The sequence below is a fragment of the Musca autumnalis genome, unplaced genomic scaffold, assembly GCF_047663935.1.
Source record: "Musca autumnalis isolate F117 unplaced genomic scaffold, ASM4766393v1 scaffold_2, whole genome shotgun sequence".
Taxonomy (NCBI): Eukaryota; Metazoa; Arthropoda; class Insecta; order Diptera; family Muscidae; genus Musca; species Musca autumnalis.
The window spans coordinates 65,422,182-65,442,110 of NW_027411755.1; the positions used below are offsets into that span (position 1 = coordinate 65,422,182).

The 19,929-nt window shown below is 37.7% G+C and overlaps 1 protein-coding gene across 11 annotated transcripts in view; it reads right to left on the bottom strand.

Annotated features, from left to right (window-relative positions):
- Window positions 1-19,929, bottom strand: part of nrv3 (sodium/potassium-transporting ATPase subunit nervana 3) — a 103,536-nt gene that overhangs the window by 16,684 nt on the left and 66,923 nt on the right. For all 11 annotated transcript variants that reach the window (XM_073967766.1, XM_073967767.1, XM_073967770.1 and 8 more), the window contains exons 3-7: window positions 10,224-10,364; window positions 4,104-4,223; window positions 3,516-3,682; window positions 3,331-3,441; window positions 2,864-3,029 (exon numbers count right to left, since the gene is read on the bottom strand). In XM_073967766.1, coding sequence (XP_073823867.1) covers window positions 2,864-3,029; window positions 3,331-3,441; window positions 3,516-3,682; window positions 4,104-4,223; window positions 10,224-10,364 — 705 coding nt within the window. The remainder of the gene's footprint in view (window positions 1-2,863; window positions 3,030-3,330; window positions 3,442-3,515; window positions 3,683-4,103; window positions 4,224-10,223; window positions 10,365-19,929) is intronic.

Here is a 19,929-nt window from a genome sequence, read left to right on the forward strand (position 1 = left end):
GGGAATTTGGCAATTTTATTCTCGATTTTGCTGATACCTTTTCAGGGTCATTTTTTAACATTCCCCCGCCAATAATAAACCGCAAAAATTTCAACTCCTTAAAGACAATATGCAACTTCGCCTAGAATTTGTAAATGATGATCGAAATCATAATTTTCAAAGCCTTCTATGACTTTTCGGGTTAAGGTGGACTTTTGGCCTTTCTTTAGAGTAATCGTGAGGTGTTCTGATATAGAAGCGAAGTCTTTGATACATTTTCTATTCGAGCCGGCAGTCCCAAGGAAGCTTCTGACTTCTCTTGGAATTTGAGCAATTTTTTTCTCGATATTGCTGAAAACTGTTCAGGGTCATTTTTCAACATTTCCCATCCAATAATAAACCGTAAATATTTCAACTTCTTGAAGACAATCTGCAACTTCGTCTAGGATTTTTAAATGATGATCGAAATCATAATTTTCAAAGCCTTCTATGAATTTTGGGGTTAAGGTGAACTTTTGGCCTTTCTTTAGAGTAATCGTGAGGTGTGCTGATATTGAAGCGAAGCTCTTGATACATTTTCTATTCGAGCCGGCAGTCCCAAGGAAGCTTCTGACTTCTCTTGGGATTTTGGGCAATTTTTTCTCGATATTGCTGAAACCTTTTTAGGGTCAGTATTCAACATCCCCCTCTATTAATAAACGCAAAATATTTCAACTTCGTGAAGACAATCTGCAACATTGTCTAGGATTTTTAAATGATGATCGAAATCATAACTTTCAAAGGTGAACTTTTGGCCTTTCTTTAGAGTATCCGTGAGGTGTGCTGATATAGAAGCGAAGTCTTTGATAAATTTTCTATTCGAGCCGGACAATTGAGCTCCTGGAAGACAATATGCAACTTCGTTTATTTTTTATAATGATCGAAATTATGGGCAATGATCAACAGGTCATCTCGATTTTAGTCTCGATGGTATTACTTTCTCAATCAATACATGCAATCTCACAATAGTTTTGCCTCCTCCTCCAATTCAATTTGCCAAAAAGCGTATTTTAAATCAACTGTTGACGTAGTAAACAGACATAGTTTATAATAAAGATAGTGAATGCCATGGTGAGGGTTGCGTGTGTAGATTGAAGAGATCATGCTGTTAAATAGGGATCTACTTTCAATACAGTCCACTTGAAAAGGGTAAACATGCGGTAAGCAGGCCGCCTTATCGTAGGAGGTTGTTAGAATAAAACAAAAATGGATAGGAGTTTTCCATTGCTACATGTTGTATGTTTGTTTTAGATTACGGCGATTAATCTAAGTTGCAGGCTGATAAGCATGTGCGGCATGTCTGCTTGCCACATGGGGTGTGTGTTATGAACTCTCCATAAGATTGTATGGCAGATGCGTTCGTGCACTCTTTCTCTTTTCTACACACTAGTTTGAGTAGGTTAAGTAATATTTTTGTATTTAGTTATTAAGAACATTTCTATTTTAAATAAATGAGTGCATGTATAGCATTTAAAAAGGAAAGAAGTGTTTTCTTTCCACGGTACTAGATCCTTATTTACACAACACTGCTGATATAGCACGTCCGGTCAATCCTACTTAGGATGTCATCAATATTCTGGAGTTGGTAGGCTTCTTCTATTTCAATATATATTTTTTTAATTTTTTATTAATGTATTTTATTTTTATTTTATTTTTTTATTAATTTAATTTATTTCATTTTTAATTTTTTATTAATTAATTTATTTATTTTTTATTAATTTATTTATTTTTTTAATTTTCTGGCGTCAAGGCAGAATCTATTTTTGCCAGGTTTTCCCACGACTGTTGTTCTGTTACTCCACGATCCAATGCTCTCTTCAATGACATTTAGAGCCAACATATTGTCGAGTATATACGATTTCCTGTACTGCTTATCTTTGACGGTCAATTTGATCTCATGTTTTTCTAACGATGTGCAACCTAACCCTTTTTCTTCGAACGTGGGAAATATTGCCACATTTTTTGTAATCGTTTCTGTTGCTCAGCCATTAGGCCTGGGTACATAAGCAGCCTCGCCTGCTTCATTTCGGACATATTAAAAATAAAGAAATAAAGAAGAAAAGGCCATCCTAGTTCGAAATCGGCTCGGCCTTCTTTATTATTTTATTTTTATTGTGTCAAAAATGAAGCAAGGCAAGAAAGCCAGGCGACGAGGTTGCTTATGTAACCAGGCCTTTAGTCCTGGTCCATACTAGAGAAAATTTCATTAAAAGATTTCATGAAATTAGGCGTTCTTAGTTCGAATTCCTCACTACACCAATTTCATGATTTTACTCTATAGTGGAACTCGATCTAGAAACGCATAATTTCATGGTTTTTTTCATTGAAATCACTCTAGTGTGGACCGGGGCTTAGTTAATGCATTTCTGACTTTCTGGTTTTTCTTTACCCCTAATCTTTTCTTGGAGTTCAAGGCTTATTTCGTCGATAAGTATAAATGCTGTGCTGTGCTATTTAAAAAGGCTTCCAAAAGTCAACAATTAATTATAATTTCAGATTCGTTGTTTCTGTAATTTATTGTGGTTCGTACCTTGCCTAATAGTGTATGGACTTAGCCTGTAGTGCTCTTAATGTATGTTTCCACTTTCAGTTGTAGACTTTTCACTATCTCACGACAACCTTACAGACCTCAAACACCCACAGCAACACTTTCCGTCACATATCATCAACCATCAGATCTCTTATTGTAGATAAATGTAATAATCTGTTCAAAGTACACTGTTGTGTATACGTTGCGACAACTGTAATACGCACTGAAGTACCATAAATAAGATTGGAATTTTTCAAGTAAATTCCAAACCAATCCTTGATTTTAATTACAAAATAAATGTTGTTCGGTACTTACTTTCGACAGTAAATTGCACAGCAACAATGGGTGGTACATAACCTTCAATATTTTTGAATGGGAAATAGAACCATGGGAAACCCATACGTGGATAATAATCACGGGCTTTAATATTTTCAACATCAGCAGGATTTTCACCTTCGCAGGATACCCAGACAACATTGGTCTGCAATGAAAAAAATGCACAAATATGTATGAAATTAAAAACAATTTATGAAATTAAAAACAGAAACAAAATTAGGAATTTGCAGTTTTAAGGCCTCGGCACATAAACGGCTGGTACATAAGAAGCCTCGCTTTCTGGCTTAAATCATTGGCTGGCCTAGTCGTGCATGAATAAAAGGAAAATAGTATCCTTTTTCTTTATTCACTTACGAATACGCCAACCATTGAAATAAGCCAGCAAGTGGGGCTTCTTATATACCGAGGCCTTAAGAATCTTCCTCCTATTCGCCTTAAAAGCTTACCTCATGTGGTCTCAAACTATTCTTTTCTGTAATGTGTCGTTTCAACTCAGCTGGCATGTGGTCGGGTACTGTCTTTGTGTCGTTGTAAATTTCAGGAACCCAGTTGTAGATCTAAGAAAAAAATATAAAAGTGAATTAGTGAAATTAGATTTGAAAGCCATTTTGAAAACCAAAGCTTCTCTTACCTTGTTCAACTTGAGGAATATGCAGGGTCTGGCAAGATTGTAGCCAAAGTTATTTTCCTCAGTGCAGGGAGCAAATTGAGAACGATCAATGCCGCAAACTTTTCCAGCAGGTGGTGGATTTTCAAATGAGCAGTTTACTTGGTTACCTTTGGGTAAATCATCATAGGCTAGATATGGTAACAAGGAATGGAAATTAGTATTGCATAAGGACAAAAATCTTTAAAAGAAAAAAAAATAAAAAATACCAAATTTTCTAAAGAAACTAAAATAAGTTAAGCCTTTCAAAACAGTTATTCTTGGTTTACTAGCTTAGACGAGCGACAATGTACTCTTAGAGGAAAGGCGGGTTTAAATGCTCTGGCTTTATAGGCTTAAAAATGTCCATTTTCTTATACTTACTAAATGAAACCTCTTTCATCGGAACAAAAATTTAATTTTTTTTTAAATAAAAACAAAATTTTATCAAAATTATTTTCCCAAACAAAATCAAATAAGAAACAAAATGACAAAACACTTTTATCCATATCTTATATAGATGTATTTGGAATGTGATGTGGTTTGGATGAAAGATCGTGGCATTACGCTTACCTTGTAAAAATCTGGCAGTTTCCTCAACCCAGTATTTGTAGTTATCTGGCCTGGAGGATTCATACCACACTAAAGTACTTTCAACATTGGCCTCTGGAGGCATTGGTCGAAAACCAAGACCTAAAAAAGACAAGAGAGAGGAAGAATAAATTTATTAGAAATTATTAATTTGTGTGATTTGTAAATATTAACAAAATTATAATTGTGTATCCGTTTCCCCGTAGTTGTTAATTATTACCAATTTACGTTACCCCAAACTCGTACAACAGAGCAATTTTTTATTATTGGCGCCCAATGTGTTATTTTTCTAAAAACAAAACAATGATTTACTAAGTCGAAGGTCACACTAGAGTGGTTACATGAAACAAATTGCGTTAAATTAGGCCTTCTTAGATCGACTTTCACACTAGAGTAGAATCATGACATTGCTGTATTGAAGACCTCAATTTAAATTTTATAAGATTTCCTTAGAGTTCCCTACAAGCAGCGAACTTATTTTTTTCCAAAATTAAAGGCTATATACATTCCTAGCATTTTGTTATAAAATAAAAAATTAAACCTAATAAAAGTGCAGTTGGAGTCTTGCGCAGAATCTGAACTGGTGATGAAAAGACAATATACAGTCGCGCTTGCATTAAAAGTAAAGCGGAGGAAGCAAACTCAGTGGCGGTTGAATTTAACGGAGGCTGTGTTGATAGCATATGATTTTGGAAAGAAATGAAACTATTTTGCGTAAGACTTAACACAACGAATTAACACAAACTATATTTTAGACTTACGCAAAAAATAGTTTCAGATTGCGGGATGTAATCTATGCTGATGACCATGTGTAGCGTGTTTGCTTGCAACATGTGAGATAACGATAAAAGCGAGTTTTGCAGGACATGCTCTAAAAGTTTGGAAATTTCTTTGACCTTCGGTACTATGCTAAGGAAATATTTGTTTATAACTTCTGTTCGGATTGTCCGATCATTACCCAAAATTTGACAGAATTTAAGTTAAAGGACGTTAAATATAAAAATGTAAAGAACTTGAAAACATGCTAAGTCGACTTAGCATACTAAAAACTCTAGAAAGGCTGCTGGACCTTGGCATTAGAGCCAAGTTTTCAGCCACAGACGTAAGTTTCGCCCAACATGCCTACCTAAAAGGCAAATCGGTGGAAGCAGCATTAAACGAGGTAGTTGGACATATTGAGAGGAATATGGATGGCTCGGACTATACGCTAGCGGCATTTCTCGACATAGAGGGGGCCTTCAATAACGTTAGACTCGAATCCATACACAGCTCTCTAATAAATCTAGGTGTCTCGACTATACTGGTCAATTGGATTGACGGCATGCTCAGTAGCCGAATAATCAATTCAAGCATCGGTGGAAGTTCCATTCGGAAGCAGGTCACTAGGGGTACACCTCAAGGTGGTGTAATATCACCACTACTGTGGCTTCTAGTGATAAATGAAATACTCAAGGATTTTGATAGGCAGCGCATAAAGACGATCGCGTATGCAGATGACGTTGTCATCATGTTCAGTGGGAAGTTCCCACAGACTCTATCAGAACTCTTGCAAGGAGCTCTAGTCAAATTATCTAGATGGGCACTTAACAACGGACTCGGAGTGAACCCATCGAAAACAGAGCTAGTATTGTTCACAAATAAAAGGAAGGTCAGACCATTCACCCTACCAGTGCTGGATGGAGTTAGTCTTGAACTCTCTTCGGAAGACAAATACCTCGGCGTCATTCTTGACCACCAACTCACGTGGAAAAGGAACGTCAAGAACTCCATTGGTAAGAGTTGGGGCCTGAGACCAAAGGTCGTTCATTGGATCTATACGACCATTGTCCGCCCAATTCTTACTTATGGCTCTCTGGTTTGGTGGAATGCTCTGAACAAAACGACATATCTAAACAAACTGAACAGCGTCAATTCTAATAACTGGTGCCATGAGGAGCACTCCACAAGCTGCCTTAAATGTGCTACTAGATCTACACCCACTGGACCTAGTAGTGCAGGAACTGGCAGCAATGAGTGCCCTTCGGCTGAAGGAGCTAGGTTCATGGCGCAGTTCCGAGCACGGACGAACTGCAATCCTACGTCGATTCGGACTACCAACGGCCTTGAGGAACATTAGTGACTATATGTCACCACAAATGTCGTTCGAGGCAGCGAAGGTGCATATACCCCACAGGGATGATTGGACACTTAGTAGCCCACCTCTAGACGGTATAGGGATTTATACCGAATGCTCTAAGATGGAAACAGGTACAGGAGCAGGTGTCTATAGCAATTCCCTGGATCTAAGTATTTCATACAAGCTGAACGAATATTGCAGTGTCTTCCAAGCTGAAATCTTTGCGATCAGGAAGGCCGCGGAACTGATTAACAACATGAGAGGGGATATATCTGGACCGGTGACTATCTTTGTTGATAGTCAAGCGGCCCTAAAATCTCTCAGGTCCCTATATATCAAGTCCGCGGCAGTTCTGGATTGCAAACACGCTTTGGAGCCACTAAAATCAATCGTCACCTTGTGTTGGGTCCCAGGGCATTGCAACATCGAGGGAAACGAGGCAGCCGACGAACTGGCACGCTGCGGATCGGAGCCACAAAATATTGAAATCGACAACTCCATCAAGCCACCATTGTGCCACTTCAGGAGAGAGATAATACAAAAAGGTCGAGAAAAATTCTGCCAGCACTGGCAAAACTTGCCCAGCTGCAGCACATCAAGGGCAATCTGGCCAGTCCCGTCGAAGACAAGAACCGCCTCACTGCTCTCAATGAGGAAACCAGACCTGAAACTAGCAGTGATGATCCATCACGGGTCATTGCAGAACAAGATCCATGACGAGCAAATGGGAAGAAGACTTGGCCGACTACTGTAGGCTTTGCGAGGATGAGGAAGAAATAGAGACGATAGAGCACCTTTTATGCCGCTGTCCTATGCTCATTTCCAGAAGACTGTGTACCATGGGGGTACATACCATCCAATCACTAACAGCATTTAGCCAAGCAGAGCCGTCCGATCTACTTCACCTTGCTAAAGGCCTGAAATGGCTCCAACGTACTGGGATTGCGACAAACACCACCTCTACACAGTAGCATTGTCTAACGCATCCCAGCTACATTTCACCCAATTTCACCACCTGAAGAAATGGAGCAGCTTCTTAGTGTCATCACCTGGGGGCTTTTGAAACATCACGAAGCGACGTATGAGTAGACCAAAAAGCAGCCGAAAATAAAGTCCTAGACCATATTCTGCTTAAATTGTACACTAGGAAAACGAAATTGGGCTCCGTCGAAGAACTAGACCATATTCAGGAAAGGGCTGCCAAAGCACACTGATGTTGGTCAACTTGTAGAAGGGCTATAGGCTCAAAATGGGGTTTTAATCCTAGAATGATACACTGGCTATACATAAGCGTAATAAGACCGATTCTTACTTGCGCATCTGTTGTATGGTGGACAGCTATGGACAAAAAGTACAATGTGGAAACATTGCAAAGAGTCCAAAGAATGTGCTGCCTAGGCATTAGCGGGGACTACACCAACTAGGGCTTTAGCGACAATTCTATTTGTCCACCCGATAGAAATACAGGTAAGGTATGATGCAGCCATCGCGGCTATAAGACTGAAAGCGATGAGCGAGTGGATCGAAAGAGACCACCAATGCATATTACGGTTCACAACGGGTGAATCTATAAATCAAATAGTATCGGACCGGATACCAGAATCAAGTGAAGTAGCTCTGTGTGAAGTTCTAATACTGGACAGAGATATGTGGATCGATGGAACCCTTGAACAGATTCCCGCTGGAAGCTGCGGGTTTACGGACGGGGCTGTGTTAGGGGGGAGAACGGGACTGGGTCTTTATATCGTAGACACGGAAACGAGGATCTCCCTTCGTCTGCCGGATCATAACACGATCCTCCAGGCCGAAATCCGAGCGATCACAGAATGTCTGAACTGGTTTAAAACAAATACAAGGCCACTCACAGTTAACATCCTTACGGATAGTAAAGCAGCAATTAGAGCTATAACAAGTAAGGCAACAATATCGAAAACTGTCTTAGAGTGTAAAAATTCAATTAACGACTATTCCCATTATGGCTCGGTAAACATTATATGGGTACCAGGACACATAGGGATTACGGGAAACGAAGTAGCAAACTCCTTAGCAAAACAAGCCAGGGAGCTACATACAGTAAGTCTAGACAATGACCTTTAAAGGCGGCGCGTATAGAACTAAAAGCTTGGGCAAAGAATGCTCATGTATCCCTATGGAATAACCAGAAAAAGGGAAAAACTACAAAAATCCTATGGGGAAACCCAGACCAGGACAAAACAAGTGACCTCCTAGTGATGAGTAAAAAGGATATCAGTAGACTGATCGGTGTCCTCACAGGGCATCTAGGACTACAAGCGCATCTAGAACTACAAGAATAGTGAATGCAGGGCATGTGGCGAGGACACGAAACGTTGCAACACTATCTCTGCCACTGCCAGGCTTTCACAAACTTGATAACTCAACTAATGGGAAACGACATAATTACAGGACTCGACCATATCAAGGACATCGGGTTCAAAAACTTGAGGGACTACGTCAATGGGACGGAACTCCTAAACTAACAACAACAACTTCCAGGACACATAAAATTAGAGCGCACAACAGGCCTCTTCTGGCTTAAGTGTATGCCCTTTCTTTTTAAGGACATGTGGTGATCTTATCACCCCTCTTCTCAACCTAACCTAACCTAACACAAAGGTGTTTATGTTGGAGTATACATCAAGGCAAAGACTATTTCCAATAATGAAATTTTTTGGTATTCGTATGTCACGTGTGGAGCACGAATACAAGAGGGCAAAGTATAACATATAAACTCTGAACCTGGAATTGGAAAAACCAGTCCGAGCATTGACTACATTAAATGCAATGAACAAAGGCCTAGGTAAATAAGAAGCATGGCATTTTTGCTTAAGTCATTTCTGAAGTCGTACCTTTGCTGTTTGGTATTTTACCAGAAATTACTTAAGCAAGAACGACAAGCACTTTAGGCCTAGGTACATAAGCTGCCTTGCCTGCTTGCCTTGCTTGCTTATGATAAAAGAATAAAAAGAAAAGGGCAAACCAGTTCGAAATATGCTCGACTTTCTTTATTCTTTTATTTTTATTATGTCAGAAATCAAGCAGGAAAGCAAGGCAAACAGGCGATGTAGCTTATGTACCTAGGCCTTAAAGACCATGAAGATGCCTTCAGATGTCGTCAAAAATGTTCTACATAAAGCAGAGTAATCCAAGGCAGTCAGGCGGGAATTATAAACGTCTCAACAAAAAGCAGAACGGGAGGCCAAGACATTGAAGGCTGAAATTAGGTAATTAGGCAGGATTAGGTAAGCTAAAGTTTTGAGCAATCCTTGAAGTTAACTCAATTTCTCGAGGTCCGTCGATCCCGGATGCTGATTAACATCATCGGGCATCCCCTCGACAAGTTCCCTCTGGGGGATCGTAGATCGCTGATAACAACGAGCGAGACTATAAAAATAAAACGTACTAGATTGACGCCCAACGTGAATTTGGAAATATTGATTAAAATTATATTTAATTTTCTATATCGCGTGTAGTTCAACACCAAACAAAATAAATTATAGTATTAGAATCACACCCAAAAAAAGAAATTGTATTAAAAAAATAATTGCACGCAAACATTGGTGTGGATTGAACAATTGCATGATTAAGACATACATTTAATCAAAGTGAAATGTTTATAGGATTTGTCAAACCAAAAAAGAAATGTTTAAACCAAAATCCAATTAGCTAATTAAAGCAAATAGATACATATGTAAATGCATATGTATGTACATATGTTGATAAAATGGTAGCATTTGTAAATGAAACAATGTCTGACAACCAATTCAAAGAATTTCGGGCCACAAGGAGTAAAGAAATTCATAGTTATTGCCCATATTAGGTGGATTTAGGGTGTGTTGGAAATTTGTTAATATTTATAATTTGCCAAAATATGGCGCCCAATATGGCCAACCACCTAATTAACATTTACATACTAATTTAATGTATTTTTTATTCAATTTATTTATTTTTTTTTTCTTTATGCTTACCAGGATTTGATCCGATTATACCATTATCCAGTATCCATTTGGGTTTGTCTACTTGCAAAGTTTGATAAAATACAGCTAACATGGCAGCAAAGAATCCAGTTAATGCCGCATAGAATATAACATAAAATATCAGAATTTTTGCTGCAAAGAAGAAAGAAGAGAAGATAACAATAATTAAAATAACACTCACATATATTTTTGGGGTATTTAAAGTAAAAATTATGATAATTTTAAAATGTTGCTGATGTCAATGTTGTTAAATACAAAATGCTGAACATGTTTGAATTAATTAAATATCATAAAATTAGAAATGCTCGATGAAGGTGGCAGAAGGTGGTATACATTTCCGTTCTACCTTCCTTGTTCAAGTTTATTTAGCAAATTTAATTAACATTAAAAGTTTATTTCTTTTTAACAACCTTTTTCTTGGTGGCAGAGGAGGTGGCGGGCGGGCGGTAGAGTGGTTGGTTGATTATGGGAAAAGGAAATATTGCTTATTTTCCTTCTTCTGTATCCTATGTTATTAGCTTTTTGTATCCTCTTTCATTCAGCCGTTTTGCTTCGTTCGAATAAGGCCGTAGATTATTTTTAATGCGATTTTAAATATTTAAATGTAGTTAGAGAGAGAATAACGGGGAATTGTGGCATAAATACATATATCCAATATTGTGCAAATCCAATTATAATTGCAAATAGTATGACTTTCAAATGGAAAATCTATTTTAAGAATATTGGAATTTAAAGTATATGTGGTAGATGCTTAAATTTTGCAATATTTGTTGATTATGGTTATTAACTCCGTCATTGCACGGTGGGACCAAAGTCAGGGTTTTGAGGCAAAAAATCACAGGGGCAAGCTAGACCTTCAAACGAATCTGCCAAATTTCGTTGATATCGGTTCAAATATAGATATAGCTCTCATATATAGTTGAGTCGGTCAATTTCGCCTGATTTCAAGTAATTGATGCATCAAACACCCAAATTCTGATGAAATTTGGACAATGGTACCAAATTCTGACTATAAACAAGTTTACCAAGTTATATTGAAATCGGTTCAGAATTGGATATAGCTCCCTTATATACATATATTCGCCCGATTTTAGTTATTTGGTGCACCAATCACGCTATGTCTGTCCAATTTTGATGGCATTTGGAATGTATGACGGAATTTGCACCAGAAAAAAAGTTTGCCAAATTATACTGAAATCGGTTTAGATTTGAATATAGCTATCGGGCGTATATATATATATATATATATATATATATATATATATATATATATATATATATATATTCGCCCGATTTGATGTATTCGGTGCACCAATTACGGAAATTCTGTCTAATTTTGATGCAAATTGTGAAATGTCGCGGAATTCGGACAGTAAATAAATTTGTCAACCTATATCTAGAATCGGTTCAGATTCAAATATATCTCCAATATAAATTTTCCATCCGATTTGATGTTTATTGTACACTAATTTCGTAAAATAAGTCCGATCCGGATTAAATTTGGTACTTCAGCTAAGAGTAGAGTCGGTAAATTTTTGTTATATTCACTTCAGAGTTAACTATAGTCCCCTTATATATGCATGTAGGAACGGGTTACGCAGCCACTACATTGCGCGCCTCACTTACTTGCTAAATGTACTAAATGAACACAGCAGACGTACGACACACGACTTAGTTAAAGACACACACTGAACGCAGCGCAACAGAAGAAACACATTAGTGAACACAGCTCATTAAGGAAAGCGAACTTCACAAATTGTCAAATGACCAGCGACAAACGAAGAAAAGGCACATTCACTGCAGTTGCTCTCCTCAGTGAAGTTGGCTAGAAGAAAATCACTTAAGGGCCTCGACACATAAGAAGCATGGCATTCTTGCTTAAGTCATATCTGATAAATGACTAAAGACCAAGTTCGACCTAATAAAAAAGATTTCAGAATCACATTTGAATTAGGTCGAACTTGGTCTTTAGTCATTTACCAGATATGCGACTGGATTAATGTTCTATGAAAATTTGAAATGAAAAATATTTTCTTTATATTTTTTTTCATTTGACATTTATTTTCTTCATAAAATTTTTTATTCCACATTTTCATAGAAACAGAATTGAGTCCATGACTTCACCAAGAATGCCATGCATCTTATGTGTCGAGGCCTTTACGCTGTAGTTGTTCTTCTCAGCGAAGTCTAAAGGCCTACGTACATAAGATGCCTTGCATGCTTACCTTGCTTGCTTCTGATAAAAGAATAAAAAAGAAAAGGGCAACCCAGTTCGAAATTTGCTCGGCCTTCTTTATTCTTTTATTTGTATTATGTCAGAAATGAAGCAGGAAAGCAAGGCAATCAGGCAAGGCAGCTTATGTACGCAGGCCTTTAGAAGTTAATGAATTAGAAGTTTTGTAAAGTTAAAATTAGAAGTATTCGAAGTAAAGTAAGACCTTAAGGCCTGCGTACATAAGCTGCCTTGCCTGCTTACCTTGCTTACTTCTGATAAAAGAATAAAAAAGAAAAGGGCAACCCAGTTCGAAATTTCCTCGGCCTTCTTTATTCTTTTATTTTTATTATGTCAAAAATGAAGCAGGAAAGCAAGGCAATCAGGCAGAGCAGCTTATGTACGCAGGCCTTAAGAAGTTTGTGAAATATTTTGATTTGCGTAAATAATTTATATGTAAACACCTTTGCTTTGTTTCACGTCATATTAATCCATGAACCTTAAAATAATTAATAAATAAACTATGAACTATAGAACTAAATATTAAATAAAGTGTTTTATTCGAACCATTGGTAACCAAACCAATTCCATCCTACATACATATATCTTCATCCTATTTAATGTTAAGTTGATAAGATAGGGTATCGCATAGACGGCCCCGTCCGACTTTGGCCTTTTCCTACACACAGAAGTTTTTTATTTGGTTAAGGCGTGAACAAATGTTATTAATTTGTTGTTTAACTCCCGTCATGTAGTTGTCTTTGACACCTCTACTAAATTTTGCAGAAATCCAATCTATAACATGTTTAGGTTTTCGCTGGGTTTCCAACCAAAAACTAAAAATATCCAAAATTTTAAGTTTCACGAAATCTGGAAATTGATTTTTTTTTAATTCGCAAGTATACGCAAAATTTATATTCAAAAAAAGTTATTCTCCAAAGAACGCATGGACTATACCACGGGCTTAATGACACAACAAATTATTGAACAACAAAAACATTGTTTCACAACATCCCATACGGGACAAGGGAGACTTCTCTCATATCAATGGAGTGCACCCCGATTCATATTTAGCTCCATGAGATGGGACCTACTGTTTATCGCCGAGTCCGAACGGCGTGTCTTAAGCAATGTCGTGCTTTGATATTGTTAAAGTTACGAAGTTTTTCGGCAATTCACACACACACGACCCGAACGCAACGGAAGAGCACACAAATTTTTTGATTTGTTTTTGTTTTGCAGCATGCGTGCATACAACGTTACTAACACACTGTCAAAAGTTGCAAATATTGAGAATTTTGTGTGCCCTCTTCTTGGTCGGCTGTGGTCTTAAGACACCACTTGTGAGACGTTTTTCAAGGCTGAATTACTCAGGAAATGTCGCCAACATTACTGAGGGGTATTTTGCCACCGTTGAAAAATGTTTGATGTTGCCTGGCCGGGGAATCGAACCCCTGACCTTCTGCGTGCAAGGCGGGCATGCATACCATTGCACCACGGTGGCACCCACAACAAATTATTGACCACATCTAATATTACATTTACATTTGTAATAATAATCTTAATTTACATACCATTACCCGTATTTTCCATTAAAAAAAAATATATGTATAATATCAACAGATCAGATTTTGGCGCCAAAATACCTAAATTGTTCAATTACGACTGAATGCCAGAAAAAAACGGAATGCAAATTATGAAATCTTTGACAGCTTGGCATGTGGCCGTGGGCCGTTGCCAGATTGTAATTTTTTGGTTTTGGAGGTTTGAAAGTGTTAAGATGATTAATTCCGCTATAATTTGATTTCAATCACTGATTTGAAAAAATGACTTTTTGTCTCAAAAACCTGTCATTGGCCCCATCCTGCATTGTGGTCCTAGGCTCTGTAATAAAACTACTTTCTTCTTGAGGCATATTCATTCCATCATTGGGCTTGCCTGCCGCAAATCAGTGTTAGAATCCTTTTATTTTTTAGCTGTAATAGGCTGTTTATATTATAGGTTTTTGTCGGGTTAAGCTTCCCTGTGAGGATTTCTTTGACGTATATGCAATGGAATTGGGTTTGTTATATCCGGTTATATATAAACGTACTGTAATTTTCGGCATTATGATTACTAATGTTAGTGGTGATATTTTTAATCCTGGGGCTGGATTCTTGTTCTTTGAAAATTTGAAATGACAAATATTTGCTTTAAAAAATTTTTAATTTGACATTTATTTCCTTTATAAAATTTCATTTTAAATTTTCATAGAACAAGAATTGAGCCGCTGGTTTGTAAAGTCTCAACTAAATGACGAGAAGGATTTTTGTTATGCCCTTGTAGCACCCTCGAAGGGTGTTTGCACGTAGCCACATTTAAATAAATATGTTTCAAGGGAGACTCCAAATTATCTTCTGAGATAGAATTATTCCCAAAAATATGTACATATATGTGGAATGTACATACATATGTACATATGTATGCTATGGTGATATGACTTAATGCCTTTGCAAACAAAACCGAAAGTAAGTCAATTTATTTATTTTTTCAGAGGGAAACAAGATATCCAAATTATAACACTCCCTTTCCCCCAACAAGAACACACATGTCTGTTCCTTTACGCGTGAAGTTTTTGATATCATTTTATTGTTTCAAGCTCACAAGTACCCTTGTCAGTTAGGATATATTGACGTATTTCTAATTTTATTTTCTACAAACTTTTTTTAGCATTTCACTTTACATATGTACATGCATATGTAGATTTCCATATAAAACATACATATCTATGCCAATATTAATCCTTATAAATGTGTATTCTAGTACAAACATACACACATGTATCACATGTACATACATACATAGATGTATGTCAATGTAATTAAGAGTGATTGAAAGGTCATTTCGTGCAGGAAATTGTCTTTTCACAAACATGTGTGCCCTTATTGTATGATATGTGTTTGTGTGTGCGTGTTCGTACATGTGTTTTAATGTGTGTTTGCCTTAGCCATTAAATCTAAAAATGTCCTTACTTCGTTTTCCATATTCCTTGATGGTGCAAAGTAAAAGGTCTGATTAACAATCACTTTGTTTGGTTCAACATGGTACGTTTTTGGGGTGGAAGGGATGAATTATGTGGCAATTACTAATTAATTAAAAACTAATTAGGATTTTTTATTGGGATCGGTAAATATGAGTTCGAAATTTCTAGGTATGTTTGTAGGAAGTAAAATTCTAGGAAGAACGTCTATGACCTCCTTGGACGATAAAAAGTAGGTCCCATGTCATTGAGCCAATATGAATTGGTGGGCACTCATTGATATGAGAGAAGTCTCCCTTGTTCCTTCGGGGGGCCATGCTTATGAATGAAAGACTGACTATAAACCAACATTCAAGAAACGATAGAAGCTAATTTTTATAACCTCAGCCTTTAAGCGAACGAGGATATATACTAGGGTGGGGCGATTTGAACACCTTATTGGGCCCTTCGCCATTCCGATTCCTGGGATTGTACTGAGCAAAAACGTCCCTTAGACCATATGTCTACGGTGACAATCGAGCCTGCCGTTTTTGAAGTTTTTTTATCCACGTTTTTTTTTTGTTATTTTGGCATATAACAGCCAAACCATTGGGATTTTCTATTCAACACTAGGACAAACATTTTAGCCAAGACAATAATTAAGAACTCTCTAGTACAACGCAGAAGCATTGGAACGCTCCTTCAGGCAGTTTTGGCCTTGTGAATAAAAAACTTCAAGTCAAAATCGGGAGGCTCGATTTTCAACGTAGACATATGGTCTGGTGGACTTTTTGGCTTAGTACAATGCCAGGAATCAGAAACGCGAAGGGTCTACTAAGGTGGAAGGAAAATTACCTTAGTGGACCCTTCGTCTCGGCATAGTATATACACTTTGATACGACCAAAATTCTGCCTGGTCGAAATAATGGTTTTTGACCCCAAGTGTCTTTGGATGAAATTCGTTTCAGAAAATTTGGAGTTGATTTAGACATGTCCGTCCGTTTGTCTCTCTGGCTGGTGCGCATAATAACTCTCGGACGGATCTGGATTTGGTTCAAATTTTAGTTATCGTAATATTTTGTCCAAACTTAGTTTAAGTTCGAAAATAGGCCATATCGGTCCACAAAGTTTTCTCCAAAATGGTGCGCACTATAACTCTCGAAAGGACTAACCGAATTGGTTATAACTTTGTATATGGTAATATTACTTCCAGGCATAGATCCGGTTTGAATATGGACTAAATCGGTATACTCCTTCGTGTACTTTCCACACAAAATTTGGAAAAAGTACAGTTTAACAGCTCGTCTAGGATCGTTTCCTAATGACCCAAAAGCTCCAAAAAAGCCTGCCAGTACCCAGAAAATTGTGTAGTACGTAAAATAACCCTCGAAGGCAGAAGATTCAAATGTTGTACATCGTATTATTTTTTACAGACTCGGATTACGTCCGAATATTGACTAAATCGGACCATTCTTTCAGGTACCTCCACACAAAGTTTGGAAAAAATACAGTTTTTGCAGCTCGTCTAGGATCGTTTCCTGAGATAATGACCCAAAAGCTCCAAAAAAGCCTGCCAGTACCCAGAAAATTGTGTAGTACGTAAAATAACCCTCGAAGGCAGAAGATTCAAACGTTGTACATCGTATTATTTTTTACAGACTCGGATTATGTCCGACTATTGACTAAATCGGACCATTCTTGCAGGCACCTCCACACAAAGTTTGGAAAAAAATACAGTTTTTACAGCTCGTCTAGGATCGTTTCCTGAGATAATGACCCAAAAGCTCCAAAAAAGCTTGCCGGTACCAACAAAATTGTGTAGCACGTAAAATAACCCTCGAAGACAGAAACCGATTTGGTGCAAAGGTTCTACATAAAGTTTGGAATGAGTGCAGTCTAAGGACTCGCCTGGGATCGTTTTTTTTTTAATTTTTGGCAACTAGTTACGATGGTACATTTTTTGGTGGTAAGTCCATACTACCTGAGATTGTGACCTAAAAACTTCAAAAAAGATGGTCACTACCAACTAAACTGGGTAGTACGTAAGATAACCCTCGAAGGCAAGAATCGTGTTAGTATAAACGTTGTACATCGTATTATTTCTTACAGTCCCGGATTATGCCCGAATATTGACTACATCGGACCGCTTATTCGGATACCTCCCATACGTACTATGTATACGACGGTATACATTTTTGGCGGGCAATTCCACACTTCCTGAGAAATTGGCTCAAAAACTCAAAGAATCCCTATAGACGTTAGCAGTATTGTGTTTACTTCTTTTCTTCAAGACCGAGACTTAGGGTATATCTCTTTTGGCACAACTGACTGATACCTTCTTACTTATTTTATGAAAATTACTATCTTAATAGTTGTGCCCAGCGTTATATGCTTGATATTACTTGAGCCTTTAGGCGAAAGAGGGTATATTGGGTGGGGCGATTTGAACATCTTATTGGGCCCTTTGCTTTTCTGATTCCTGGGATTGTACTGAGCAAAAAAGTCCCCTAGACTTTATGTCTACGGTGAAAATCGAGCCTGCCGTTTTTGAAGTTTTTTTATCCACGTTTTTTGGATATTTTGGACTTAGGGTATATCTCTTTTGGCACAACTGACTGATACCTTCTTACTTATTTTATGAAAATTACTATCTTAATAGTTGTGCCCAGCGTTATATGCTTGATATTACTTCGCTTTTTGAGGACAATAACCGTGGGTGCTGTGGAACTTCAATGCTCATCATGAGCTTTGCATTCCGTCCAAGGCAATGACTAGAAGTTTGCAGCGCTGGTTGAGCAAATTTATAGCTCTACATTTAGCATGATTAACTAATACGCTGCTACGGGAATAAAAAGGGATTGGCACAGCTCAGCAGACATTACTATTGTGGAACTCGGTTTGATAAGTGACGACGTCATTTCGTTTGGCTCAGACCAACTTTCGGTCGTTCCGTTAACTGACCACCAGAATGCAAAAATTCTAACCGCCGTTCTTTTTTGAACCATTCACTCAAATCCTCAAGTTGCTGATCGAATTTATTTGGGTACATCATTATAACTGCAGGCGCTCACATTCAACCTGCTGGTCGAATACCCGAAATTAGGTTATATACTCCAGCAGAGGCAATGGGACCCTAAAGATCCAATTGTTTTACAACTTACTCTGGAAGTTAACAGGGTAGTAGAAGAATACAAGCGGAAACAAGTGAGCAAAGGCTATAGTCGGGACAGGGCCGACAAGTGATACCCTACACCACTACCCCTGTGCATAAGCTTTTCACTGGTAAACATTTCTTTTAGGGAATACAATCCGACTACCACCAAACCTAATATGGATCTTTCTCTCTTGTACCCCCATAAGCAACCAAAATTTCGAGACCATCCGATGAAAATTACGACCTTTAGCGTGATTGCAAAAAATAGAAGAATTGGATGTATTACAGACTATTGTGGTATCTCCTTTGTTTGACCACCTTCGCCAACCTACTTTACACCAATGTAAAGGTAATATTTTCTTCTTCCGTTGAAAGACTAAAACTTTGAATTGGTCTCTACATGAGTTTTTACCCATTCCGACCCCTAAATATTATCCGACTATCACCAAAATCAATAGGCTTCTCCCTCTGTGGGCCCCTATCTACCCCCAAAATTTCGTTGCTATCCGATCAAAATTTCAACCTGTAGCGTGATTACAAAAAATGGAAAAATTAGATATATTACTGACTTTTGCGATATCTCGGTTGTTTGCTCACTCATGCCAACATACTTTGCATCGATATAAAGGAGATCTTTTCTTCTTCCATTGATGGGTTTTCCTTTTGGAATACTCCTACCAGAAGCAGAGATATTCGCATAAGAAAAAAACGTTGACTTTTCTCCACATAAGCATTTTGCTTATTCCGACTCCTGAATATTATCCGACTATCACCAAACATAATAGGCTTCTTCCTCTGAGGGACCCGCATCAACTCCCAAAAAATTCGTGACTATCCGATCAAAATTGCGACCTGTAGCGTGATTACAAAAAAATCGGAAAATGGGACGCATTACCGACTATTGCGATATCTCTGTTGTTTGACCACCTACGACAACCTACTTTACATCGTTGTAAAGGTGATATTTTCTACTTTCCTTGCCATGTTTTGCTTCTGATATACCTCTTAAACAAACAGAGATATTGGCTTTGAAATAAAACGTTGACCTTTTCTCCAAATAAGTTTTTGCCCATTCCGACCCCTGAATATTATCCGACCATGATCAAAATCTTTAGGTTTCTTCCTCTGTGGGACCCCCATTAACCCCTAAAATTTCGTGACGATCCGATCAAAATTACGACCTGTAGCACGATTTCGAAAAAAATTAAAAATGGGATGTATTACCAACTATTGCTATATCTCCGTTATTTGGCCACCTACGCCAACCTACTTTGCATCATTGTAAAGGAGGAATATTTTACTTTCATAGCCAGGCTTTGCTTTTGGTAGCTCT